The sequence below is a fragment of the Eublepharis macularius genome, chromosome 11 (assembly GCF_028583425.1).
Source record: "Eublepharis macularius isolate TG4126 chromosome 11, MPM_Emac_v1.0, whole genome shotgun sequence".
In the NCBI taxonomy this organism is placed as follows: domain Eukaryota; kingdom Metazoa; phylum Chordata; class Lepidosauria; order Squamata; family Eublepharidae; genus Eublepharis; species Eublepharis macularius.
This window is the reverse complement of record NC_072800.1, coordinates 9,157,322-9,184,847: the sequence shown is the minus strand read 5'-3', so window position 1 is coordinate 9,184,847 and position 27,526 is coordinate 9,157,322. Positions and strand designations below refer to the sequence as shown.

Genomic DNA, 27,526 nt, shown 5'->3' with positions numbered 1-27,526 from the left:
TTTCTACCTGTCAGCCAGCTGATCAACCATGGCTGTCCCTTTAGCTGTCCCTTTGACAGCCAGCCTTCTGACAATCAGCTGTCCAGTGACCCCACCCTCCAAAGCCACCCTAGGTGCCTCACAGACTTGCCTGTGCTTCCCTGGGGCTTCTGGTTAGAGGGAGGCCACTGGGCGTGCCACAGGCATGGTTAAGGCTTTTAGAAGACCTGAGGAAGGAGGCTGAGGAGGAGGTGCCCTCTCCGGCTCCCAACGTGGAAGGGAGTAAAGCTAGGAGAGAGAAGGTGGAGAAGATTAAAAAAGGGCGGTGCTCAACTCCCACCCCTCTCCATCAGATGCCAAGGCAGGGCACTTCATCTGAGGCAGTTACACCTCAGGTGAGAGGGGGGCGAGGGGCCCGGACCTGACAGTTGCCACATGGCCTACACAGAATAACTCTTGGGTAGAATACACACTTCACTGTTGCCTCCAAGAATTCTGCCTCACACTTCTTTGGAGAGAGAGAATACAAATGGACAACAGTTCCTGTTTTAGTGTTCTTTCCATTAACATACAGAAACGAAACTATTCTACAATACTTCTGGTCGGTTTGACCATTTTCCAGTTGCACTTTATCAAAATGTGATTATTATTTTTTTGCCATGATGGATCGTGATTTTCGCCAGTTCAGTTCCGTAATATTTCAAATTCCATTGTGAATTAAAGACTGTAGAATACTTGCCTCTGAACTGAACGTGAGCTCAAGATTTCCAACCTCACACTGAGAGAGCTCAAGTCACTATTTTACAAACTGATTTTATTGAAATATTTTTGCAAGGCATGTTAATAAAATTGCAGTTTCCCCACCTTTGTGGTTCCTATCCGTGCATGTTACCAGAGTGGAATGAAACCAGATGCACAGCAGTAATTACCTAGCTGGAATGATGATGTTTGAAGTGGTCCTGGGAGTCCCTTGCGGTCACAGTTGTGTAGCAGTTTAGTACAGCCTCAGAGACCACTGCTGAGGCATCAGGAATCTTTGTTGTCTTGGCACATACTTTTGCAGCTGCTTAAGCAACGTAGCAAGTCTTGGGGAAAGATTGCAATACTTCGGGTCAGTGGGATGAGCAACATCTTGATCGGTTCATTTGGTTAATTGCCTGGCTGCATTCCATCTCATGGTTAAGGAGACCTGGTAATCTAGATTTCAATAGAATAACCCTTATAAATTTTAATTCACCTTTTTATCTAGATTTGGATGGTGAACTCATAATCTTTCCTGAGCAATTTATTTGCCTCTTGGTTGCTTTGTAAGATTTCAGCTCTTCTGTAGTTAATTAGGATTAGTGATATAAATGTGATACTACTTAAACCATAAACAATAAATTCATCCTTTCTTGGAGTAAAAATTTTTCTAAAGTATGGCCAATAAAAGGAATACTGACATCAACAGCAGCAAAACGTGGGGGGGGGCAATGTAGAATTATTTTCCACCCATATTTAAGTGTTTGCCCAGATGTTCAGTTGAAGTCAGTGGGCTTGAAAGGATAAAACTCCATTTAGAATTGCTCTGCTAATCTCTTAATTCAGAAATTAAAATTCATGCAATTTAATTGAACTTTTTTTAATCGTGTAAAGGCTCTTATTTTTGCTTCTGTCAAAAAGTCCTAAACCCACTAAAGCCAAAGCATATAGAAGGCTGGAAATTCTGTTCTCTGTGTCAGCATCAGAGAGGTTCAGGTACAGGCAGAATTATATATTGTACATACTGGAAGCCTGGTTGAAACTCTGGGTTTATTCCTTGCTCTCTTTTCCTCTTACTTATTTTTAAAATAATTTTACTTATACTCTGCCCTTCTCCCAAATCCAGAGGAGTTAGCTATGTTAGTCTGTAGTAGCAAAATTGAAAAGAGTCCAGTAGCACCTTTAAGACTAACCAACTTTACTGTAGCATAAGCTTTCGAGAACCACAGCTCTCTTCGTCAGATGCAACTGTGGTTCTCGAAAGCTTATGCTACAGTAAAGTTGGTTAGTCTTAAAGATGCTACTGGACTCTTTTCGATTTTGCTTCTCCCAAATACGTTGTTCTCTTCTCCTCCACCTTATCCTCACAAATCTGTGAGGTAGTTTAGGCTGGGAGAGTATGATTGGCCCAAGGTTGCCTAGCAAGCTTCCATAGCAGAATAGGGATTTGAACCTGTGTCTCCAAGATTTTAGTCCCACATTGTATCCACTACACCAAACTGGCTGTCAGTACACCTTAAAGGGTAGAGAAAGGCCTTTTCACTAAAGAGCTCACAGTCTAAAGCAATCTGATTGTTATCCCATTCCTGACCTTATGTTACATTGCCATCCCAGCTACTTGTTGCCCTGAATATATGTGAATTATTTAAGGTTCCAAGAATATCTTGAAATACACTCAGCAACGTAGGGATTTACATACACAAACAGTCCAAAAGTGTGGATGTGTTAGCCTGTCCTATCAAGAATTGTATTTTTCAAAAAATAAATATCCTTTGCTACTCCTCCCAGTTTGGTATCATTCAATTTGCAGATGATACCAAATTGGGAGGAGTGGCAAACACCCAAGAAGATACAGTTAAAATTCAACAAGACCTAAATACTCTGGAGAAGTGGGCAGTTGTGAACAGGATGCAATTCAACATAGATAAGTGCACAGTATTACATCTGGGCCACAAAAATGTGAAGCACAAATACAGGTTGGGAGATACACTTCTGGGTAGTAGTGTATGTGAAAGAGATCTTGGAGTAAGAGTGGACTGTAAACTAAATATGAGCAGTCAGTGTGATGCGGTGGCAAAAAAGGCAAACTCAGTCTTGGGTTGTATCAAAAGGGCCATTGCATCGCAATCGCAGGAGGTCATAGTCCCTCTCTATACTGCCTTGGTCAGGCCGCACCTGGAGTAGTACTGTGTGCAGTTCTGGAGGCCTCACTTCAAAAAGGATGTGGACAAAATGGAGAGGGGGCAGAAGAGAGCGACAAGGATGATCAGGGGTCTGGAGACTGAGCCCTACGAGGAAAGGCTGAGGGCCTTGGGAATGTTTAGTTTGGAGAAGAGGAGGTTGAGGAGGGGGGGACATGATTGCTCTCTTTAAATATTTGAAAGGCTGTCATTTGGAGGAGGGCAAGGAGCTGTTCCAGTTGGCAGCAGAGGGTAGGACCCGAAGCAATGGGCTTAACTTACATGCAGAAAGGTACCAGGCAGGATAGTGGGAAAAACTTTTCATGGTCAGCGTAGTTGAAAAGTGGAATCAGCTGCCTAGGGAGGTGGTGAGCTCCCCCTCACTGGCAGTTTTAAAGAAGAGGCTGGATGAGTATTTGTCAGGGATGCTTTAGGCTGATCCTGCACTGGGCAGGGGGCTGGACTAGAAGGTCTGTATGGCCCCTTCCAACTCTGTGATTCTGTGATTCTGTAAATAAAAACGTTTAGCATTTCATTTTGGCAAAGAAAATAAATAAAAATTGTAATCCCATTGATAATTTAATTTTTTAAGGCTGTTAATATCTGAAATAGGCTGAGCAGTCATCAGATTAGTTGGTAAATATGCAGGTAAAACCCTTTCAATATTTAATTAGAACTGTGAAGAACAGAATTTTAACATCTGTAGCTTTAGTACATAAAGGCCATTTTCACATGTCTTGGCATAGTGCTAAATTCACGGAACAAGGGCGCAATTTCTGATGTCATCACGCCATGAAAACAGAATCGTGGCGCAATGACGTTAGAAATTGCGCTGTGCAGACACCCTCATTTCATGAGTTTAGTGCTATGCCGAGACGTATGAAAACAGCCAAAGTTAAGTAAGTGTTTAGTTTCATGATTACATCATTCATATTTTTACATTTCCATATGTAGTTAATACGAACATTTATTAAACACTTCTTTGACAGTATTGGGTAGTAGTTAGAGTGTCAGGCTAGGATCTAAGAGACCCAGGTTCAAATTTCCACTCTGCCATGGAGGCTGGCTGGGTGACCTTGGGCCAGCCACACACGCTCTGCCTACTCTGCATCACAGGGTTGTTGTGGGATAAAGTGGAGGAGGTGGGGGTAAAGGTGGGGGTAAAGGCGGAGTATGTACAAACAAACAAACAAACAAAATGAGATCTTTCATACTTGGTAAAAGTTTTTTTTGAAAAATCTTCATTTCTGTCTCATTTTTCAAGCAAACTGCTTAAAAGGAAGTTTTGAGACATTAAAGTACATCCAGTGGCCAACTCAGATCCTTGCTCAACTATCTTCTTTGAACTAATTGTCACAAGCAGCTTTATATGAATACCCTGGGTTATGTATCTGGACCAGTATGACAAGATTTCTGTCTGTTGTTTTAATAAATAAACTATCCAATATTCCATTAAGTTAGAAATTTTCCCATGTCTGGTCCCTCAAGGATACCATGCATTACCAATTACTTTTATCGTAGCATTATTTTCCAAATTACCAGTTTAATTAATAGTTTTTACTTATACAAACCTAATTTATTACCCAATTCCTTCTTTTATATCAAATGATATCAGTGAAACCCATCCCAATGTTAGTTCATCTGTGTTTGAGCCTGATTCTCCTTTAACCTTGTACAAACTGGTTTTTAGACCTTGGCTGGGATATGACTGGAATGGGCATTTTAGTGAGCAGTAGATAATGCAGACCCATGATTTGGTGGATCTGCCAGAGCTTGCTCAATCTTTTTAAATATATATATATATATTAGAAAAGCAAAAGACAACAATACATAAAAGGAAAAAACATTAACAGAATACATAATAGCACATTTAAGCTACAAAATGTTGCTCCTCTCCATCTCCTTACTTACTTTATATTCAGCATTTTATATTCAACATTATACTCAATATTTTATATTCAACATTTTAAAATATTAATTTTCTACTTAGCCTGCTTCCATAAAAAACTATTCTTAATTTTTCTTAATTACCAGCTACGTAGTCAAAAAGAGAAAAGAGTCCCGTAGCACCTTTAAGACTAACCAACTTTACTGTAGCACAGGCTTTCGAGAATCACAGTTCTCTTCGTCAGATGCAACTGTGGTTCTCGAAAGCTTATGCTACAGTAAAGTTGGTTAGTCTTAAAGGTGCTACTGGACTCTTTCCTGTTTTGCTACTACAGCCTAACACGACTAACTCCTCTGGATCTGGATTCTATTTTTCCTGAAATTCTAAGATTGGTCTGTTATGCGTATAGGAAGTTAATTTAGTCATAGACACATATTCACACAGTTTTTTCATCCACTCAAACACAGCTGGACAAGAATCTGCCTTCTATTTTGTTCCAAATACTACCCTTGCTGCCATCACCATAAATTTAAAAGTATGTTTTTAAGACTCAGCACAAGATATGCCTGTCTGTATATCTGCCATGTATGTATTCAGTATTATGTATTGGTCCTCTGAGGGCATGAGGAGTTTCTTATTAATGTTAAGGCAGTAGGTTATCTCGCAAGTGTTTACTTCCTCTTTCCCCGCTGTCTCCAGAAGTGTCCTTGAAGACTGGCTGCAGCCTGCTTGAAATGTATCCTCCTTGGGAACTGAGATGATTTCATTCTTTGTTCTGTCTAGCCTAAACCTAGCTTCTCTCTTTCACCCCCCACCCCCGGCTCTTTCGCGCCCAAAACTTTAACGGTCCTTGTCCTGATGGCGGGAATGTTCCCTATAACTAACTTCACCACCCCTGAGCTTTGAAGTCCCCCTCACTGTAGGGAGGATGGCTCCATATTTATCCTCCCTGCAGGTGCCCCAACTTTGTAGAGCTTTTTCTTTAGCCAGGTGCAATGCTATGCCTTCGGCCATTCTACATGGCAGATTTAACAGGATAGACTATTCAGCTAGATGCTGTTTATGTGAACAAAAATGTGTCGAGTCAGTTACTCATGTCCTTTTGCACTGTCATTTGTACGCTGGTATACGTCAAACATACTTAAAAGCTGTCTTAACTAGTATGATGGATTGTTCTGACTCGCTCAAAGTCTATAGACTGTTGAACGATTCCTTTCATGATGTAACCGAGAAGGAGGCTGAGTTTCTCCATTTTGCCTTGAAGTTGCGTCAAAGGATATCACGGAGTTAAGCTCTAGATGTATTTTTGTATTTGTAATACAGCATTCTTTTAACTTTGTTCTTTTTTGTAAGTGGATAACTTGAATTGCTGCTATATGCCAATAAAGGCTAACTTGACTTGAACTAACTTCACCAACCCCATTTACGTCACTTCTGCCAATTCACTTGTCTAAGCACCTTGAACTTGATGGATCTCTAATAAAGTTACTTCAACCAATACACCTGCATGTTTGCTGTGGAGAACTTGGGGATTCTACCTGCCAAGGACTGACAGTGAAACTTTAATATCTGTTACATCTCTTTCTGAATTTTTTACCCAATATCTTCTTGCCTTCTTACATGTCCGCTACGTATGATAGAACGTTGCATCCATACATTGGCATTTCCAACACCTTCCCCTATAATCCTTATTGGTACAGAGCCTGCTCAGTCTTGAGACACAATGAAACAGCTACCTCAAATGCTGGATTATCAGCACCATAAAACAGTAAATTAGTTGTTACTTAATTGATCCCCCCCTTTTTTTTTTACTAGTCAAGGAACCATTTTTAAATTTCACACCTTGCATTCCCCCCCCCTTTAATCTGGAAGGTGCAGAATGCGATATCATCAACTCCCTTCAGTTTCAGGAGAGATTTATTATGCGATGGCTACTGTTACAGGAACACATTCAAAGCTTCCTTGGGCACAGAACTACTCATGCCATTCTTTGGATCCAGGCCAATATATTTTGTCTATTTCATCATTTGAATTGAATAAATCTGTATGTTAATGAGCAGATTAATGTAAGCAATAATAAACTCTGAAAATACAAATGAAAGTGCATTTAATTTACATTGTAGAGGGATTTGCAGAAAAGTTTTAATCTGTACATTTGTCTCCCTCCCTCAGTCCAATCACAGGAGCTTACTCTGATTCCATGTGGATCTATGCTAAGGTTTCTCTGGAAAATTTGTCTGCACAACAGAAAAGCTGTGCTTCTTTCCATGGACAGAGTTCACTAAATTTTCCCTCAGTATCATTTAGGCAGGATCTTTAAATTTAGTTATAACAGTTCAGGATTTTGGTAATATTGATAGGTCTTTGTTTTCAAGCTGACTGGGTTTCAATGGATAGTGTGGCAAATAACCTTGAAAGGAATAAAAATTAAAGCTGTCAGCGGAATAAAGCAATTATTAATCTGCCCAACTGATTAATTAAATGTAATGAATGTATTTATTAACTGGGTTCAGTATACCTTTTTGAGATGTTAAAGAATGTGTAAGAATATTTATAATTTAATTTTAAAAGAGCTATATGTCCGGGGTCTGAGCCTCAGCCCCTGGCCTTGCCGGGAGGAAGCAAGGGGAGGCAGCCGGGAGCCAGCTGCCCTGCCACCCCAGCCAGCAACCAGGGCCAGAACCTACCTACACCAGGGGGAAGGGGCAGAAGGCCAAAGCCTCAGAGGGCTGGAAGTGGCAGGGAGAGACCAGCTAGTCCCACCCTCCAGGGGGAGGATAGGGGGCTAAGCAGAGCAGAGGGAGAGGGCAAAGGCAGGGGAAATAGGGACCCAGCAGCGGCCCAAACAGAGCCCTTACTAGCCAAGGAGGAGAAGCAGCCACAACAGCCCAGAACCATGCCCCTGCTAGAGGACAGTAACCTAGCTCAGGAGATGCTAAGAGCCAAGCCCCTCCAGGTGGAGCTGCTGGAGGCACTCTGTGGGAAGAGCTGGGCAGCCAGCCAAGGGACCACAGCTGGGCCTGCCTTCAGCAATCAGCTCAGCCAGAGAGGCCTGGCAGCCAGCCAATGAGACACAGCTGTTGCTGACCCAGGCAGCCCAGCCAGCTACCCCAGCTGCAGCAGCTTGAGACAGCCCAGGCCAATGCTGGGAGGCCAAAGAGGGGTGTGGCCTGGCAGGCAGGGCCTGCAAGGAGGGTGGGGCAGTGAAAGGAAGCCCTATAAGGTTGGCTGGGAAGAGCCCTGAGGTGGTGGGTTTGAGAAGGAGTGATGGTGTGGAGTAGAGCAGTGTGAGAGCAGAGGCTTGGAGGAGAGTTCTTGGAGGATGGAATGGTGGAGACTGCAGAGGGTGAGCAGACCAGGTTGAGCAGGCTAGTGAGTGGACTGAGAGGGAGTCTGGGTGAGGTATACCATCCCTCCTTCCACAGAGCAGGGTCCTGCAGCATCCCTGGCACCCCTCTGATGTCAGGGCAGGCCTGGCTGACACCCCGCCCAGCAGCAGCGATGGCGAGTGCTGACACTATACATATTGCAATAAGGAAAGGCCTTCTTTTATATTTCTTTCTTTACCTATTATACTCACCATAACAGCCTGAAATTTAAAACCTGTTTTCTTTTAACACATAATTCATTGATTAAAATTGACCCCAATTATCAATTAAGCAGCTGAATAATACTTGCAGCCCTAAATAGAATTAAACCAATAATGTCTTGGGTTTTTATTTTTCACAAATGTTCTCTGACAATATATTCCATATATATTGCAATCTGTGCTTGGATATTAAAGGAAACTTCCTAAATTATTCATATATCTGAGCCTTGCATATCTGTTGGAAGATATTTTCAGGATGACTAGAGTCCCATTAGACAGCCTCTGAAATGCTTTGGATATTTTTCTTGTTCACTTTTTCCTTTCTCTATTTTAACTCATTGTCTCACTCCCCTCCAGCCTTCTTGACTCTTTCCTGATATATCTGGATTAAACAAATCTCTGATTATTCTTTGTGCCCCTGCAAATAAAGTCATGTTCAGAAGCAGATGCTGAAAGGACGCAGCAAAAATAATCCTGGAGGGCACTAACCGTGCTCCTTTAGCTGTTAGGCTCATGGAGCAAAGCGATGAAACAAAGTGGTATAGGCTGCAGAAGAAAAGTAATTAAATTATTGTTCTATTGCAGGAGCCCATTTTAAAATTACAAAGTATTCCAAGCTCATAATGCTGACATTATAGTTGAAAGAGCCCTCACCCTGGGTCATGAGCAGGTTTTTGTGAGTTATTAATCATGCTTGACTGGAAAGACGTGTGTCACCCACAACAAGCAGACTCTGTAGTCTTGCCAAAAGAAGCTTTTGTTCCCTAGAGAGAACCCTGTCAAAGGCCGCTGGGTCTTCTTATTACATGTGCAATGGTGGCTTTGAAACGGGGCTTTTCAGATTTCAATACACAGAATCAACAAACGACAAATAAAAGAAAACAAGTATTGTGTCATGCCGCAATGGCACGACCTCCCTTGGCCCTTTCCTACTTATTGTATTTACTGACACAAATACTTTTAAAAACTCATGATAATAAGGTGTTTCTGACAAAACTAGAGGAAAGCTAGGGAAAGTTTGAGATCTAGAAAGGAGGGAAATTCTTACCATGTCCCACAGTGGAAATTACGGGGCCCTGTTGTCAGGCAGGCAAGCCAGCTCACCTGCCATAATAACTGCCATAATAACTGTGGATGCATGTCTACTGGGGGGGGGCTTTCTTCCTGTAGTGTAGCCTATGCCTATGCTTTGCTAAACTAGGCTTTGCAAAGAGACCTTATCAGTGCAGCTGGTAGTGTGTGGGAACCAGGCGTGGGAACTTCAGCTGGGCATCTTTTGCAGGACTTTCACTGACTTCAACTGACTTGTTTGGACTGGGGGAGGGGAACTGGAGTATAACCTCTCGGGGAGAACTGTGCTTCAGCATTCTGGGCAATCGCTATGTATCAGTGCACTTCTAGGGAGTTTAATCTGAATAAAGACCTTTTTAACTCATACCACTGTGTTGGATGAAGTGGAAAGTCTGAGAGAATCCCCTAGGAAGGCCTGATACCTGTTTCTCAGTGACAACCTTTAATAGAAGGCACCTACTAAAACAAGAGGACCTTTCCCCCTCTTGATTCCTAGTTAAATATCCCCATAATACTCTCATCCCTCGAACTTGGAAGCTGGTCCCTTGATTCCAAGTGGGACTGTGGGATCCGCCCTGAGCCCTTCGTGGGGAGGGCAGAATAGAAATCCAAAGATAAAAATAAAATCACACCTCCCTCCGCCTCACCATGTTTGAGGTAATAGCCAAATGGTGCATAGGCATGATCTTTGTATTCCAGTATGCCATGTTGTGTTGTGTGTGTCAGGAGGAAATAATTCCTGTAATGGGATAGAAGACAAAAAGGAGAAGCAGGGTTCAGTTCTGAGCAAATAAGATGAGGGGAGTACCAGCCGGGAGAGTGGGAAGAGAAAGAAATATAACAGGCAAGAGAGAAAGGGGGATAAAGACATCCACAGTCCTCAGAATTGGCACAGCATACAGTACAGATGATGGGACAGGCAGGCATTTCCTCCGGTTGGGTTTATTTCCAGAAGTTGGAGTATGAGGTTAAAGACAGCGTGGAGACATTTGCAGAGGACACTCAGCAGGCGAGGGCAGGCTTTATGTAACCTCTCATACCTATCACTTCTCCCGCTGAATGCCCACAAGGGAAACCACGATAGGATTGAGGATATTTTCAGAAGAAGAAAACTTCAAAATCTGTTGCTTTGTCCTCAGGAGCTGCTTGTTCTCAGCCTCAGCCCCCCAGCTACCTAAGAAGATAAAATTATTATACAAGTTACAATGCTGTTGTGCGGGTTATTACACTGTGTGTGTGTGTGTGTGTGTGTGCATGCATGCGCGCATGCACGCCATCAAGTGGCAACCAATTTCTGGCAATCCTAGCAAGGGGTTTTCAAGGCAAGAGATGAGCAGAGGTGGCTTTGCCTTTACTTTCCTCTGCAGAGTAGCCCCTGTCTTCTGGGGCGGTCTCCTGTCCAAGTGCCCACGTGGCATAGCGTCTGAGAGCAGCCTGTGCCGTGCCATTCCACCACCCATGAGGATTTCTGGACAGACAGAAATGAAGTTCTTTGAACATTTTTCAGAAACTTGAACAGAATAGCAGACAGGAGTATGTGGTTCAGTGGTCTTTAAAGTGAGGAATAACTGGGCTGGCATTGTGGTGTCACATTGGTTGTTGACTCAAGCTGGCGGGCGCATTTCATACTTATCAGTGTTGAAAATAAATGCTGCTGAAAAGCATTAATACTGTTTTCCCTCATCTTCATTCCCAATGATAAATGTCTATATTCTTAGGCCTGTTGATGGACACTTGTTTGTTTCTATTGTTTAGGGCTGTAGGGAGCAGGTTTTGCTCATGCAGGCAAGAACTCTCAACTTTCTTTAGCATTCCATGATATTTATTACTTGGTATGTAAGACAAAGTCTGCAATTTGTCATCAGAAATTAAGAACATCCTGCCACTTAGGGTTTTGCCCTTTGAGGGACTAGGCCAAGCAATGTCTGAGCTTCCTGGACAAAAATAAAGGCAGACAGCACCAAGAATTTACTGTGGGGAAACCGCTACTGACTTACCCCAATGTCTTTGAGGCAGATGTCTGCTCCTCTTGCTGGCAGTGACTTCTGGTTAAGATTACCAAAGGAGCTACATGGAGAGAAAATAAATTCCTGTGCTCAGCCACAGCAAAAAGAACAGAATGATTTTGCTTCCTTAGCAGCAAAAAGGAACATTGGGAGGGAGTGAAGCCAATGGAGCAGGACTTGCCCTGTCCTGCTCAGCCCACAGATCCCCCCCCCCATTCTGCTCCCAGTAGTCAAGGGACCCTCAGGAACAGCCATGGAAGTGGTAGAAATTGTCTTCTCCTCCTCAGCCAGTGGAACTGATGTTCCTTCAACAGAATTGCTATTATAGTAGCAGAATGGCACTTTTGGCTCTAAGTCACAGCAGTGTCCCTTGCTTCAGTTTGCTTTGGGTGGAATTCTCTGTTTTGATGTGATTCTCTGGTTTGATGTTGGTCTTCATGATTCACTTTGGTACTGGGGGGATTCCATCCATTCCCTTGCTTCAGTTTGGTTCTATTGGGCTTCCTCTTGCCTCTGTGTGTTTCTGTCTGAGAGCCTGCTTGGAAATATTTCCCCTATAGGAAATAATGGAGAGTGGTTGGGCAGCTTGTCCAGGGGGCAGTTGGGTTGGGGAGGAGACTTCTGTTTCTGTTGGACTTTCTCTGGGTTGAGGTTGTATTTGGGAGTTGGCCTTTGGCCACTGGCAGTCTTGCCCCACGTGTTTCTGCCTGAGAACCTGCTCTGAAATGGAGAGTGGCTAGCAGCACCTTCTTCAAGGTCCCATAGAATTGGATCCCAGGGTTCAACCTTCCTGAAACTTGGTTGGTCTTTAGAGGACAGTCAGGAGTTGGATATCTGTACATTTGATGACATTTACTTGAAAAATGCCCTCCTAGCCCCCCAGATTCCACTCAGATAGTTTTCCTCATAGGAAATAATGGGAGAAGTCTGCTATTCTTTGATCTGTCTTAAACAGGTCATCAGATCTTTCCTGGATTTCAAGAATGCTGGCTTTTTTTTTTTTTTGAGATCCCTAAAACTTGGATCCAGATTTCCTGGATTTTTTTCTCTTTTGGTGTACACTCCTTATAAGGATACTGTTTTAGGAGGCAGCTCCTGGGTCTTTTGTGATGTATAGTTGTATCCAAAGAGAGAAATAAACTTATTTGCATGGATTGATATATCTTTATAGATAGATATCTGAATGGTAAACATTTTGTCTTTCCAGGTTAAGTGAAGGGGAGATATCACTCTGAAAAACTATTCAACTATTGCAGATATTGGTCAAGAATGAACACGAAGGATCCTAAAGTGACAGAAGGGGGCCTTAATGTTACACTCACCATACGACTTCTCATGCATGGAAAGGTAAACTGGCTTGCCAAGGAGAACAGTGATCTTTATGTTATACTTTACCAGGTCACAGTCTTATCCTTAGAGGGTTAGCCAAAATTTTAGCCCTTTTTAATGCTTTGTCGAACCAGGGGTAACCAATGTGTAGTGCAGCAGTGAGATTGCTTGCCTCTGTTTTCCTGTCTTTAACTGAATTCTTGCTAGCTTCTAATGCTGGATTCAGCTTCTCCATACCAAGTTGATCTCATAATGACCCCTTGAGATTGCTGTTCACCTGTACAGCAAAAATTAAATTAAAATAAAAAATACCTTTGATTCATGATAATGTTTTGGAAAAACGTTATCCTGAGTTATGGGCCCTTAGTTAATAAATTAAGAATAGTTACACTAAAGAAAAATACAGCTTTTCTTATGCCATTGCTGCTCCCCCCCCATTTATTAATGTGTTGCAGTATATACTTGGCTAGTATAAACACAGTAATACTAACAACAATCGCAGACAATCGCGTTAATCTCCCATGCAAGCAAAGTGATGCTCAAAATTATACAGCAAAGACTCTTACCGTATATGGAACGAGAAATGCCAGATGTTCAAGCTGGATTCAGAAAAGGAAGAGGCACCAGAGATCACATTGCAAATTTACAATGGCTAATGGAACATACTAGGGAATTTCAGAAGAAAATCAGCCTGTGTTTTATAGATTACAGTAAAGCTTTTGTCTGTGTGGATCATGAAAAGCTATGGAGACTGTTAAAAGAAATGGGGGTGCCACAACATCCAATTGTTTTGGTGTGCAACCTGTACTCTGGACAAGAGGCTACTGTCAGGACCGAACATGGGGAGACAGGATGGTTTCCAATTGGCAAAGTTGTCAGACAACGATGCATATTATCTCCCTACCTGTTCAACCTCTATGCAGAGGATATCATAAGGAAAGCTGGATTAGATCTAGAAGAAATTGGAGTAAAAACTGATGGAAGGAACATTAACAGTTTGAGATATGCAGATGATACCACGTTACTGGCAGAAAATAGTGAAGACTTGAAATGACTACTGATGGAGGTTAACGGAGAAAGCGCCAAAGCAGGATTACAACTGAACCTCAAGAAGACAAAAGTAATGACTACCGAGGAACTACACAATTTTAAAGTTGACAATGAGGAAAATTGAAGTTGTTCAAGATTTTCTATTCTTTGGCTCAATCATCAACCAACAGGGAGACTGCAATGAAGAAATCAGAAGAAGACTGAGACTTGGAAGAACAGCTGTGAGGGAGCTAGATAAGATCCTTAAAGATAAAGATGTCTCTCTGGGAACCAAGATCAAGATAATCCAAACTATGGTATTCCCCATTGCCATGTATGGATGTGAAAATTGGACGGTAAAGAAAGCTGAAAGGAAAAATATTGATTCATTTGAAATGTGGTGCTGGAGGAGAGTTTTGCAGATACCATGGACAGCCAAAAAGACAAATAAGTGGGCACTAGATCAAATCAAGCCAGAATTCTCCTTAGAAGCTAAAATGACAAGACTAAAGCTATTGTACTTGGGTCAAATCATGAGAAGACAAGATTCTCTGGAAAAGTCAATAATGCTAGGAAAAGTGGAAGGCAGCAGGAAAAGAGGAAGACCTAAAACGAGGTGGCTTGACTCAATAAAAGAAGCCATGTCCTCCAGTTTGCAGGATCTGAGTAGGTCTGTTAAAGATAGAACATTTTATTTATTTATTTATTTATTTATTTATTTATATTTCAATTTATATACTTCCCATCCCCAGGGGCTCTGGGTGGTGAACAGTTAAAATCGATAAAAACAAGAACTAAAATCAATATACAACAATAAAACAAATTAACAAAGTGCAGTGGTGGGGAGAACCCTCCCCCACCCCAAAGGTAGGAGGCCGATATGGCACCGCCCCCTTCAATCACCGAATGCCTGGTGGAATAGCTCTGTCTTACAGGCCCGGCGGAACGATAATATGTCCCTGGGTTTCCATTGACAGAGCGTTCCACCAGGCTGGGGCCAGGACTGAAAAGGCCCTGGCTCTGGTTGAAGTGAAGCGGGCTTCCTTAGGGCCGGGGACCACAAGTAAATATTCGCTGATCGAAGCGATCTCCGGGGAACGTACAGGGAGAGGCGGGTCCCGAAGATATGCTGGTCCCAACCCGCTCTGGGCTTTAAAGGTAAGAACCAACACTTTGAACCTGATTTGGAATTCAACCGGAAGCCAGTGCAGCTGGCGCAGGACAGGTGTGATGTGTGACTGGTAAGGTATACCAGACAGGACCCGTGCCGCCGCATTCTGGACCAGTTGTAGTTTCAGGATCAGGCCCAAGGCCCAGCGTAGAGTGAGTTACAGTAATCTAGCCTGGAGGTGACCGTTGCATGGATCACTGTAGCCAGGTCCTGGGGCGTCAGGTAGGGGGCAAGTTGCCTGATCTGACGAAGATGGAAAAATGCAGACTTGGCAACCGCCGTGACCTGGGCCTCCATTGATAGGGAGGCATCCAGGAGCACACCCAGACTCTTTACCACTGGCAACTTTGCCAGTGGTGTCCCATCCAGGGCAGGGAGCTGGATCCCAACATCTGGCAGCCCCCGTCCCAGCTGCAGGACCTCCGTCTTCACTGGGTTCAATTTCAGCCTGCTCTGTTTCAACCATGCCATCACAGCCTCCAAAGCTCTGGCCAGATTGTCTGGGGCCGTGTCTGGCCGGCCGTGCATCAACAGAAAAAGTTGGGTGTCATCCGCGTATTGATGACAACCCAGCCCAAACCTCCGCACCAGCTGGGTGAGGGGGCGCATATAGATGTTAAATAACATCGGGGAGAGTATCGCCCCTTGGGGAATCCCACACACCAAAGGGTGACGGGGTGATAGATCTCCCCTGAGCGCCACCCTCTGTCCCCGACCGTGGAGAAAGGAGATCAGCCACTGTAAGGCTGTCCCCCTAATCCCCACGTCGGCAAGGCGGCTGGCCAACAAATCATAGTCAACCATGTCAAACGCTGCTGTGAGATCAAGTAACACAAGCAGCGCTGACCCGCCTCGATCCAGATGCCTGCGAAGGTCGTCTGTGAGGGCAACCAAGGCTGTCTCCGTCCCATGGCCAGGACGGAAGCCAGACTGGAATGGGTCCAGGACTAGAGCATCATTCAGGAATTCCTGCAGTTGTACCGCCACCGCCCGCTCAATCACCTTGCCCAGGAACGGGAGGTTCGACACTGGGCGGTAACTGGACGGGTTGGTGGGGTCCAAAGATGTTTTTTTCAGGAGGGGCCACACTACCACCTCCTTTAACACTCCTGGAAAAACCCCAGAGCTCAGGGAGATGTTAACAATGGCCTCCAAATGGTCCCGTAGCCCCTCTGAGCTGGCCTTCACCAGCCAGGATGGGCAGGGGTCCAGAGGACAGGTGGTTGGCCTCATCCCCTGCAGGATCCTGTCAACATCGTCCTGAGAGAGCAGCCTGAAATGGTCTAATACGGACCCAGAAGACAGCCAAGGGGTCTCCAGTTCCCTTACTGTATCAACAGTGGGTGGCAGGCCACGGCGAAGGGACAAGATTTTGCCCACAAAATAGCTCGCAAAAGCCTCGCAGCCAATAGTCGAATTAAGAATTTGGTGGTCTCCCTGAGAGAGGGAGACCAAGGACCAAACTGTTCGAAATAATTGAGCCGGGCGTGAGCTAGCGGACGCAATGGAAGCAGCAAAGAAATCCCTCTTTGCTGCTTTCACTGCCACCTCATAGGCTTTCATAAACGTCCTATAAGATGTTCTTGCCTTTTCGTCGCGCCCCCGCCTCCACACTCGCTCTAGTCGTCTCAGAGACCACTTCATCTGGCGAAGCTCCTCAGTAAACCAAGGAGCTACCCGTTTGCGGGCTCGGAGAGGACGGCAGGGGGCAATAGCGTCAATGGCTTTGGAAAGACGGTCTTTCGTTCATAGGGTCACCATAGGTTGGAAATGACTTGATGGCACATAACACACACACACTAACAACATTAATAAAAATATGCCGTGTATTCAGAGTCCTAGATCAGCTAGATTTCAGTCCAGTAGCACAGGGAAAACCAATATACTTTCCAGGGTATAGAAGGGGCCTGACTCTCAAAAGATTATAAACTGGAAATATTGTTGGGCTTTAAGGTACTACTGGACTCACATTTTGTTCTTTTATTGCGGAGCAACACATCTGACACTATCTCCATCAGCTAATAATTCTTAATGGTCCTCAGATGGGGACTTCTCTATGCGACTCCCTGACTTTTAGCTCAGAGTCTTACAGTGCAATCCTAAACAGAGTTACTTCAGTCTAAGACATTGAAATGCCAGATGTCAAATTAGGCCAAGAGTAACTCTGCTTAGAATTTCACTGTTAGTCTTTGTTCCAGAGAACTAAAGACAACTTGTTTAGATTAATTAATTAGAGGCATCAGAGACTGAACCTTGAGATGTAAACACCTTCTCTGCTATGAGCTACATGTAAATGCCCAGGCACACTCCCCTCATTCTGCTCCACTGCGCAGTCTTAGCAGTATGTGTATGTCTGAATCATACCGGGTTTAATTTGCCCAAGAATTTCAGAAGTTAGGTCTTGTCTTAAATGGGCCCACCACAGTGTCAATTATGTTATAGATTCAACGTGAATTTGAAAGGTACAGGATTAATAATATGGCCATCAAGTGGTGAGAATCTTAGAAATCTGTGGGGTGGTCCAGCATGCTTGTGGGAGCCTGGAATCTTCAAATGTGCAAAAATGGGAAAGATTTCTCCACTAGCTGATGATATCCCAACAATCTTGAACTCTACCTCGCAGTAGACTTTTCCTTGTTATTTCTAGGGAGCCGGGCTGGAGGGGGCCATTCTTAGCTGTTGTGCTACAATTCCCTTGCTGTTTTCTGTAATACCAGTAAAGCATTCCATGTAGCTTTGCTACTGGTTTATGTATCTATTACTCAATTAGGTATCCTGTGCGCTCCCCCATACAGCTTGACTGAATATCTGGCATCAATCACTTGCACTGCCAGGTGCAGTCTCCTTGTTCCTTGCATTGTGAGTGCTCTGCTGTGTGCCTGTGTTTGACTTCTGCAGCTGAGTGTTGTTATGACATCCTAGCTAAAGCAATTGCTTTGGAAATGGAGTCCTGCATAGTGAGAACGCCCACTCCCTCCATGCTGCTCATTTGGCACCAAGGACCATTTGTTGCCTAATCCATCATGTGAATTAGAAGTGAAAATCCCTGCCACTGGGTCTGGCTTTTATCATTAAGTAAAGCAGACCTTTATCAGCTCCTTGCTTAAAAGGAATCCATCACTGGGCATTTGAAGAGGTGCATATTTTGTACTGTGTTGTCGTAGAAAAGGACGGAATTTTTATCTTGCCCAAATTTTTATTACATGCTCAGCTCAATAAGGACAAATGGATAATCTCTCCAAAATGCTTTAAAACACCCTATCAGGTTTTTAAAAAGGGATCCGGAAGTTTGATTCTGCTGCAGTTTTGGCCTTGGGAACAAGATATTGCCAATAGATGGCGCTCAGGGCTTCCTGTTGTTATTGGCACCATTGAGCTATTTGATAAAGACCCCCTTCCTGAGAACATTCTGGAACTGAAAGTCTCCCAAACCCTTGGTCATAACGGTAAAAAAAACTGGAAAATTTGAATGACCTAAATAGAAGGTAATCTAATTTAGCATGTATATTTCCTGTTTAATAATTAGAATTTAAAATAAACATGCTAAATGAGATCACGCTGTGTTTAGGGCATCCACATTTTTCACATTATTCAATTCCTTGAAAATTTAAAAAGTACCCCATGCTAATTTCATGGCCCAAGGGCACTAATTACTTGAACTGAAATATCTGAATAGGAAAAAAATCAAATGTGTTTAAATTCCTAGTTTAATTTTTTTTTTAAAGGAAGGCACTGAAAGATGTTGACATGCAAATTATAGCACACTGAAAACACTGTGCAAGGCGTGCCGTGGACATAGTTGTCAATTCATCTGTTTCAAGAAAAATTTGCAATTGTCCATGGAGGACACGGGCACCACATCACTTGCATTGTTTGTGAACTCCATATCAGGTTGATGATATCCCTTCCACCATATCAGAAGAAATACATAAACAGAGATTTGATCTTTGGTTTTGATTTGTCCTGCACAGTCAATCAGGTGAATTTGTAACTTAATTACTAAATTGGATTATTATATGTATATGATTTTATTCACCCCATTCCCAGTTTACAATTCAGTAAACGTACATGAACACTCTTGCGCAATTCCTAGGGGTGATCATCATCTGAAATTTTTGGAATTGCTAGTCTTCCCTAATATTATATTGGCAATGACACCAACTCATTGCTGCTAATTTTTTTAAACAATGAACCTTTAGAAACTGAAAAATTTCTACCTCACATCGAACTGGAACCTTGCATGGCTCTCTACGTGCCTCTGGGTTCAGTATACCTGTGGGTGCAAAGGTCCCCTTTTGATGCGCCTTCTCTGAATCGATGTCATCTTTGGATAGTCTACACATTCAGACAGGCTCTATATTTCATCTGCTCTGGTGGATTCTGATTGTTACATTTCTATACATTTCATTTGCAATTGTTTGGAAAGAGTAACTTAGTCAGCAAAACATAAACATTTGCGTATTTCTTATTTAAAACATTTATATGCTGCCTTTCCACCCAGATAGGGTCCCCATAGTGTCAAACAGATATTAAAACATTTAAAACATTAAATATTTATAATGTATATAAATTCAATAAAAACATATAGACATATAAACAAACACATACAAACAAACCAGAGAGCAGAGCCAATAAGAATTTACTGGAGGTATGCCAAATGAAACAAAAAATCTTAACCTGCTGGAATAAAATAATGACAGAGGGAAACAGATGAAACTCCCTGGGGGTTCCTATGTTTTGTTGCCATGACTGACTGAGAGAGCCTTTTTTTAGGTGGGCCACCCTTCTAACCTCAGATGGTGGGGGCACCCCAAAGCAAGGCCTCTGAAGATGACCAGAGTGGATGGGTAGGTCTGTTTGGGAGAAGGCAGGCCTTAAGATATGTTGGCCCCAAGCCATACAGGGCTTTAAAGCTCTATACCAGGACCTTGAATTGAGCTCAGAACCATATCAGGAGAAAGTGTAGATAGAAGCAGAAAGGAGAGATACAGCTCACTCCAGTCAACTACAGCTCACTCCCTACAGCTCACTCCAGTCAACACTCTGGCGACATCATTCTGTATCAGTTGCAACTTCCAGACAGCCTTTAAGGGCAGCCCCACACAGAGTGCATTGCAATAATCAAGCTGTTAACCAGGGTGGCAGGAACTTTCCCACCCAGGCAATTGTTCCTTAAAGATTGATCATTTTGTTTGCCTTAGTTGTATGTTTTGAGAAACATTTATAACTGTTATATTAAGTAAAGAGCATTTTCCTCTTTTTATTCATTTATTGTAAAGATTTATACATCTTGTTATCCAATTATCTTCAAGGCAACTTCTAAAAGATTAAAGCAATACAAGAAATACAAGTTTCAGGTGGATCGTAGGTTCATGCTTATCTATTGGTAGTGGAGCAGCTTTAAGAGATGTTGGGCACATAATGTTCAAGGTTCTCCCAAGCTTATTGGTGTTCATCCTGCAGTTGCTTCTGAGGGTCTCATGAGGATAAGAACACAAAACTCCTGCGGTAAGAATTAAGGTATTTAAAGTGCACCGTGCAAATAAGCAATTTCAATGTATAACGTAAACGCTACTTACAATTCAGTCCAGTACAAGATAAACAATGCAATAAATCTTACATAAAGTGCAAATACAAGATGCATATACAATTCTTACAAAGTGCAACCATACAATGAAAAGTTCCTTCCACAATATTGCAATTCCAAAATATATATGAGGTACACTTAAGAGAAGAGAGTAGGGAGTGTCCTTCCACTACCCGACTGGGGTGTGGCACAGTCCTCAGAGCCTCTGCAGGATGGTTTGTAATCCTCTGTTCTTCTCAATAAGAATTGATGAGGCAACGCTGTAGAGGAGGGCCACCAACATTGGTGTAGACAGGGTCCAAAAGCTGCTGAGAACCACTCAACAGGCGCTAGCAATTCTCCTGTTTCGCAGGGCTTTATCAAGAAGGTTCAAATTCAGACAATTTGCCACGTCTGGCCTTCCAGTGTATTCCTTTCTCCACAATCAACATCCACAATGGGTTCCCAGATACAACATCGAGTGTATGGTTGCACTTTGTAAGAATTGTATATGCATCTTGCACTTTATGTAAGATTTATTGCATTGTATATCTTGTACTGGATTGAATTGTAAGTAGTGTTTACATCATACATTGAAATTGCTTATTTGCAATTTCCGTAATTCTTACCACAGGAGTTTTGTGTTCTTATCCTCCTGGTTTGGTACTCCATGGCATCCCTCCTTTTAGTAGTTCTAAGGGTCTCACAGCAAGCTTGGAGAAAATTGCCCCTCTAGGATGCTTTTTCATTTGCTGCATAAATTCTATCATCTAATTTGTATGTGTATAGAAATATTTCTGTGTCTATAGTGCTGCTTACCCTGCAGACTTTTAGCTCCCACATTTTTTAAGACAAGTCTTCATGCTGGAAATTTTTTAAAACCTGAAGAACATTTTTTGTTTTGCATGTGTAAAGTGCTGTCAAGTCGCAGGTGACTTACTGCAGCCCTGTAGGGTTTTCAAGGCAAGAGACAAAAAGAGGTGATTTGCCATTGCCTGCCTCCTCATAGCAAGCCTGGATTTTCTCAGTGGTCTCTCATCCAAGAGCTAACCAGGGCTGGACCCTGCTTAGCTTCTGAGATTTGACAGGATTTAGGTTAGCCTGGGCCATCCAGGTCAGGAGGACTCTTTTTTGTTGTTAGTTAAGAGCAAGTCCGATGATTGCTCATTGAGTTGATATGTAGTTGCATTATATTAATTGTGTATCGGACTACGGAAGTAACACAACCTGCTTTAGCATCCAGCTCTAAGTTATTGTTACCGTGAAGTATTTCTCACTTGTGGGTGATCAACTGTGCAACCTGCTCACTGTCCATGGTGCTGATTCCACACTTACTAGTTTCAGGTTTTGCTTCCTTACAGCTGGGATGTTCAGATTGAGCATAACCAGACTTTCCATTACCCCCATTCAAATGCTGACATATCCTAGCTTCCATATTTCACCATTCTCGGTAATATGATTACAACTAAACTTGTGCATTTCTTTTCTTATTAATTACAATAATTAAGAAAATGGGGTGTTTTGTAATTATAGCAATTAATATAAAAATGAAACATTCCTTACTTAAACAGTCTATAATGAAAGAAACCCCTGATTTTCTTTAGTTTTGAACTTGCACTATTGCGGAACACAGGTTCTGTTTCTGTTCTCTGCTGCATTTTCCTAATAAGGGCATACAAAGCTATTTTCTTTTGGGGGAGCAGGGAGAGAAAGCCTCTGGGTTTTCTTGATTGATTGCAGACAGTAGCCACTAAGATTACACATTTGTGTGAGGTAGTCCAGCCCTGAAGCATATGGGGTGGGACTCTGAATCAGATAAGATCTGGTTTCACATTACTGAAGATTGCCTGTTTGTAGGGAAGCAAATCGGGAGGAGAGAGATCGTTTGCAAGTTTTCTTGTGCCCAAGAAGAGTGGAGTAGTTAATACTAAATTATTCCTTTCTTACTTTCTTAGCTGTCTTCTTGAATACAGGTTCTGTTCTGTGTGTGTATTCTCTAATTCTTTCTGAAGCACTGTATTGTTTTTACTTGGGGCATGCTTCCCCATCTCTTCTTCCCTGTTTTATTGGTTGCTTTGTGGCTTGCTTTCTGGCTTCCTCCTGCCACTTGTGACTGTTTGGAAACTAATTTTTAATTTAATACCCCCTCAGTCTTATTTGCTTGATCAGTTCTTTGTTTCATTGTGTGACTTTCTGTGATAGTGTGTTGCCTCAGTGTAGGGGTGTGCAATCCAGATCTGGGATTCAGGGGAAAAACAGATTTTTGCTTATCCATTTTGCCTTACTGAATCAAATTAGAGAATCCTGGATCCAATCTGGGAACCTGATCCAGACCCCCGGATAAATCTGAGTAAATCCAGAAAACATGGCTTCAGCCTCTGGCTGGCTCCTTCCTGGTCTTCTCCCACTATTTTTCCAAGAGGAGAAGGGGAGAAGGGAGGGGGGAGTGAGGCAGAGGGGGGAGTGAGGGAGGGAGTATCCTTCTCCTACCAAACCCTTTTGATTTTTAACTGTGTCCTCCTCTCATGAAGCTCCAGCAGTTCTTTGGGAATTACAGTTATTTATTTTTATTTATTTGTTTGTCCAGTAATAAAATTACATACATTTCATACACACTTTAGGGTATCTTATCTGACATCTGTGCACAAACACAGGACATCATGACTGGCAGGGGATCTTCTGGCTTTGGTGGGAAGAATGTGCAGTACGGAGGGGGCAGATCTGGCCGAGGGAGAGGGAGAGGGAGAGGGAGAGGGAGAGGGAGAGGGAGAGGGAGAGGGAGAGGTGATTTTCAAAAAGCAGCCGCCGCCACCGCAAACGGTAGTAGCAGTCTACCTGGTACTGGAGGTCTCCCTTGCCATTTCAAGCGGCTGTTCTTCAAGCTCAGTGGCTGCGGGGCCAGTTCCTCAAGCTGCTTTATGTTACTGTTTCGTATTAATTCTCCCATAGACTTTAATGTTAAACATGGGCACCTTTTACTGCCTCAAAAAGGGGGACTCTTTTATTTTATCTGTCTGATATTTGGCAGCGTAGATTGTCCTAGCGGATTACTGCATCCCCCTGACTTTTATCCAGTTCAGATAGAAAACCAGGAAGGTGCAGACCTGAAACCAATGAGAAATAATAACAAAATAGAATTATGAAAATGAAACAACAATAACGAAAGAAACAATTTGAAAAAACGTACGAAATAAACCAATAATGAAACAACACCTTTGGGAATTAATAATTAAAAATGAAATAAATGAAACAAACTTCCATGCACACATCTAATTACACTAGAATGCATTGTTTTTGTTTTCTTAGTGATAGAAACTGCTGCCAAAGATTGTATACTACCTCGATTAATCGATTGGTTGGGTGTGGAGGGGCACACAGGATTACTCTGGGATTATATCCCCTTTGTAGGTTGCCAGAGGACCATTCCTTGTTTCATTATTATAGGTCACTGAATTGATAATTGCTACAATGTAGGTTTTGTTAAAATTTAGAATTTAAGCTTTGGACACAGTGGATGTTATTTATAATAGACATTTATTATGTTTTGATCCAAAGAATTGGTGATGATGTATTTCTTTTTCTCCTCTCATTTTGTTCCATTTTGCTTTGTTTCAGGAGGTTGGGAGCATCATTGGAAAGGTCAGTGACCCACTTTTGGAAGGCTGAATTTATCTGCTCAGTTTATTCAATACTTTTGATTCACATTCACCGGTGCACTTTAAACTATCATGTTTTCTGATTTGGTTTTGTTTACAGAAAGGCGAAACTGTTAAGAAGATGAGGGAGGAGGTAAGATGTACATTTTAATTTATTTATTTTTTACTGAAAATAGTCTATTTGAGAACATTAATGGCTGTGGTAATGGGGGTGAATTAGTTGTATTGCTTAGGTGTGTGAATCAATGCTGCCATCAAGAGGCTGAAAAGAGCAAAATAAACAATGAGCTGTAATTTGCAGACAGGAGTCTTCGAAACTAATCTGCACGAATCCTCACAAACGTTTGAGGGTGAGAGCCCAGCTCATTACATTGACTGTGTTGGTCCTCATAGGCTGATGTCATCCCCCAGATCAAAGAGCCATGAAACGAGGAAGCTGAGATGTAGCTAGGTGAATGCGAAAAACAATGAAGGAGTATGTAGAGACCATTTCCCAAAGTAGTAACTGTGGGGATAAGATAATTTCCTTAGTTTTGTTAAGTTGGTTAACACCTGCAATGGAAGAATTGAAATCAGCACAATATATCTTTACCTTTTGAAGGGTGGTAGGCCTTCTTTGGCACAACAATGGGCCATCTAACAAAGATGCAAAACCAGCAGCTGGACCCTACAACAAACCCACATGCCAGTTTTGCCCCCATACACACTCCAGCAGTACTATTACAGGATGTAGTAATGCCCACCCTTTAATGTGATGCATGCCATCATGGGTCAATAAAGCTTTCTTCTCATTCCCTAGGACAAAAAAATTAGTCCCTTCACAAAAGAATAAATGAACACAAACCTGACATTAAAACTACCGTGCCTGCTTTAAAAGGCACCATTCCCCTGCCGAAGGACTCCAAAGGGAGACTGTAGCATGAAATGGCTGAATTAGAATTCACCAAGAAGTCCGATACCATCTTTCAAGGACTTAAGAAGAATGTGAGACTCCTCAGCCATTACTGGTTTTAACCAGCATAGCAAAATTATGGAAATGGTGTTCTCGGCAATTACTGTTGTTGTGAATCATCTCTGGCCTTTTCTTGGTTCCATTTGTATCTTTCATGATTATGTCTCACCATTCCTGGCATTTCATGGCCTTTTGACCTTCATAACTTTTCTTCTTTATAACCCCATATATGCCTACTGTGGACCTATTACATGTATCTGTTGGAGACCAGGACTTCTTCCAGAGTTCTGTCTCTCTGTATTCATGGAAGCACCTTAAGCATATCATAGGACTCATTGGAGCAAGGCCACAGTGTTTAAGCATGTTACATTTGTCACTTAGATTCCTTAATCCATATCTTTGATTGCATCCATTCTTTCAAGTCTGACCTTTACTTATGAATTTCTTAAATGCATCCCATTCTCTTCCCCATGGAGTGAGGACAATCTAAATGCAATCAAGCTACATAATATTGATGTCCCCGGTTCTCAAGTCAAATCGGGCAGATGGTTATAAAAGCTCTGCATGAAGAGGGAAATAGTTGTTGTTTTTAAAAAAAGATTTTCATTTTTCAGAGTGGTGCTCGAATCAACATCTCAGAAGGCTCCTGTCCCGAGAGAATTGTGACAATAACAGGCCCAACCGATGCCATTTTTAAGGCTTTTTCTATGATTGCACTAAAATTCGAAGAAGTAAGTAAATGAACATTCTTCTTTCCTCAGGTTGCATTGCAAAATTATTTTTAGAATTTCCTTTTATTTGCTTGAACATGGTACAAAATTGGTTTCATTACCATTAAATAAATCATGAAGGTAAATTTATTTTTCTAAATGCTCATCGCAGTAAAGCTAGAAGAGAAATAATGGACCATTTACATGCTTTCTGATTGTTTATTTTCCTTTTTCATTCCTTAGGGAAAGTTAATTCCCAAAGAATGCTAATGGAGAAGGAAGGGGTGTTTCAGGTGCTCAGGATCACCTGTCATATTCAATACCCCCCTGCAGCTGAAGCTGATGCTATTGGGGTGTTTCTGTTATTTCTCACTCAGGGTGAGAAACTGAGAACAAAGGGGGTTTGTTCCCGTTGTAATCACTCATGAGCCTGTAATCTTTCCTGAGCCTGGGAGCCTGCTTGACCTTGAGCAGTCCATGAATCTCACAGCCTGTTTTCCTGAATGCAAAGTTAGAGAACTGTTAGGAGAAGGGGCGGGGGGGCGGGGGGGGGGCGGGAATTAGGAGCAGCCTTGGGGATACTGGCATCTTGTCAATAAAGAACTTTTACTCATGAAGTGAAGTCTCTGTCTTGAGAGGTGCCCGGCATCCTTACAGGGTGGGGCTGATGGGGTGGAGCTTGATACTTTTCTTTCTTCCTATTTGGATTTAAATTTAATTTGAATACCATGATTCAGCGTGGGACTGAAGCAACAATTTTTCACACATTGTGCATATATTTTTATATATAGTGGCCATAAAATTCAGTCGTAATGTGAAATGTAAAATGAAGGAAATGTAAAGGTTCAGGAAGATCATATGACGAAATACAGGCAACCCAAAAACATTTCTCAGGGGAGGCAAGGCGGGCTCTTTTACTTCACCTGGGAAATGTGACAGCCAGTTCTTTATAGTCAATGAGAAAGGTGGACTATAAATAATGTAAATAAATACATTTGCGCTGTGTGTGATACCAAATAAAGTGTTAACTGGTTAAAAAACAAACTTTTACATTTGGTAGTGTGGGAGCAAGGAAGAGAGAGGGCAAATGAAATGCTGAAGGTCAGGTACTACATTTTGAGCTGAACAATTAAGGATTTTCAAGTGTACACCTAAAAATATAACATGCTATTGCAACTAAATGTGTGCTTGTGAACATACAAAACCAGAGCCAGGTCACTGGTTCATCTAATATTGTCTGTGTGCAGCAGCTCTCTAAAGGGCTATGCAGAGATTTTTCCCAGCTCTGCTATCTGGGATCCCTTTCAAAATGTAGATGCCAGGGACTTTCTCTGGGACCTCGTGCATGCAAAGCATGTGGCTCCCCCCCCCCCTATGCCTTACAGGTATCCTCATGGTGCACTTGCCTCTGAACTGTGATTGGCTACAGCGGCCTGGCAGCAGCCAATCATAGCATCTTGACAAATGCACTGGCGTGACCTTCTTTTCCCAGAGGAGCTGGGTGCTCTAAACAAGGAGACAGTGGCAACACTCGGAACGTGATGTGCTGCTAGCTCAGTACTTTTACCTACTCTCTGTGCATAAATATGGACCTGGCTGCATCTACCAACACTCTGTCAAAACCAAAGATTGCATGTACATCAGTCCACAGCAACCCAT

The 27,526-nt window shown here is 42.5% G+C and overlaps 1 protein-coding gene across 1 annotated transcript in view; it reads left to right on the top strand.

Moving 5' to 3' along the window:
• LOC129337387 (poly(rC)-binding protein 3-like) overlaps positions 1-27,526 on the top strand; it is a 175,278-nt gene that overhangs the window by 109,367 nt on the left and 38,385 nt on the right. Inside the window, exons 2-5 of the mRNA XM_054990991.1 lie at positions 12,662-12,801; positions 24,165-24,188; positions 24,306-24,338; positions 25,772-25,888. Of these exons, the coding sequence (XP_054846966.1) occupies positions 12,724-12,801; positions 24,165-24,188; positions 24,306-24,338; positions 25,772-25,888 (252 nt within the window). The 5' untranslated portion in view covers positions 12,662-12,723. The remainder of the gene's footprint in view (positions 1-12,661; positions 12,802-24,164; positions 24,189-24,305; positions 24,339-25,771; positions 25,889-27,526) is intronic.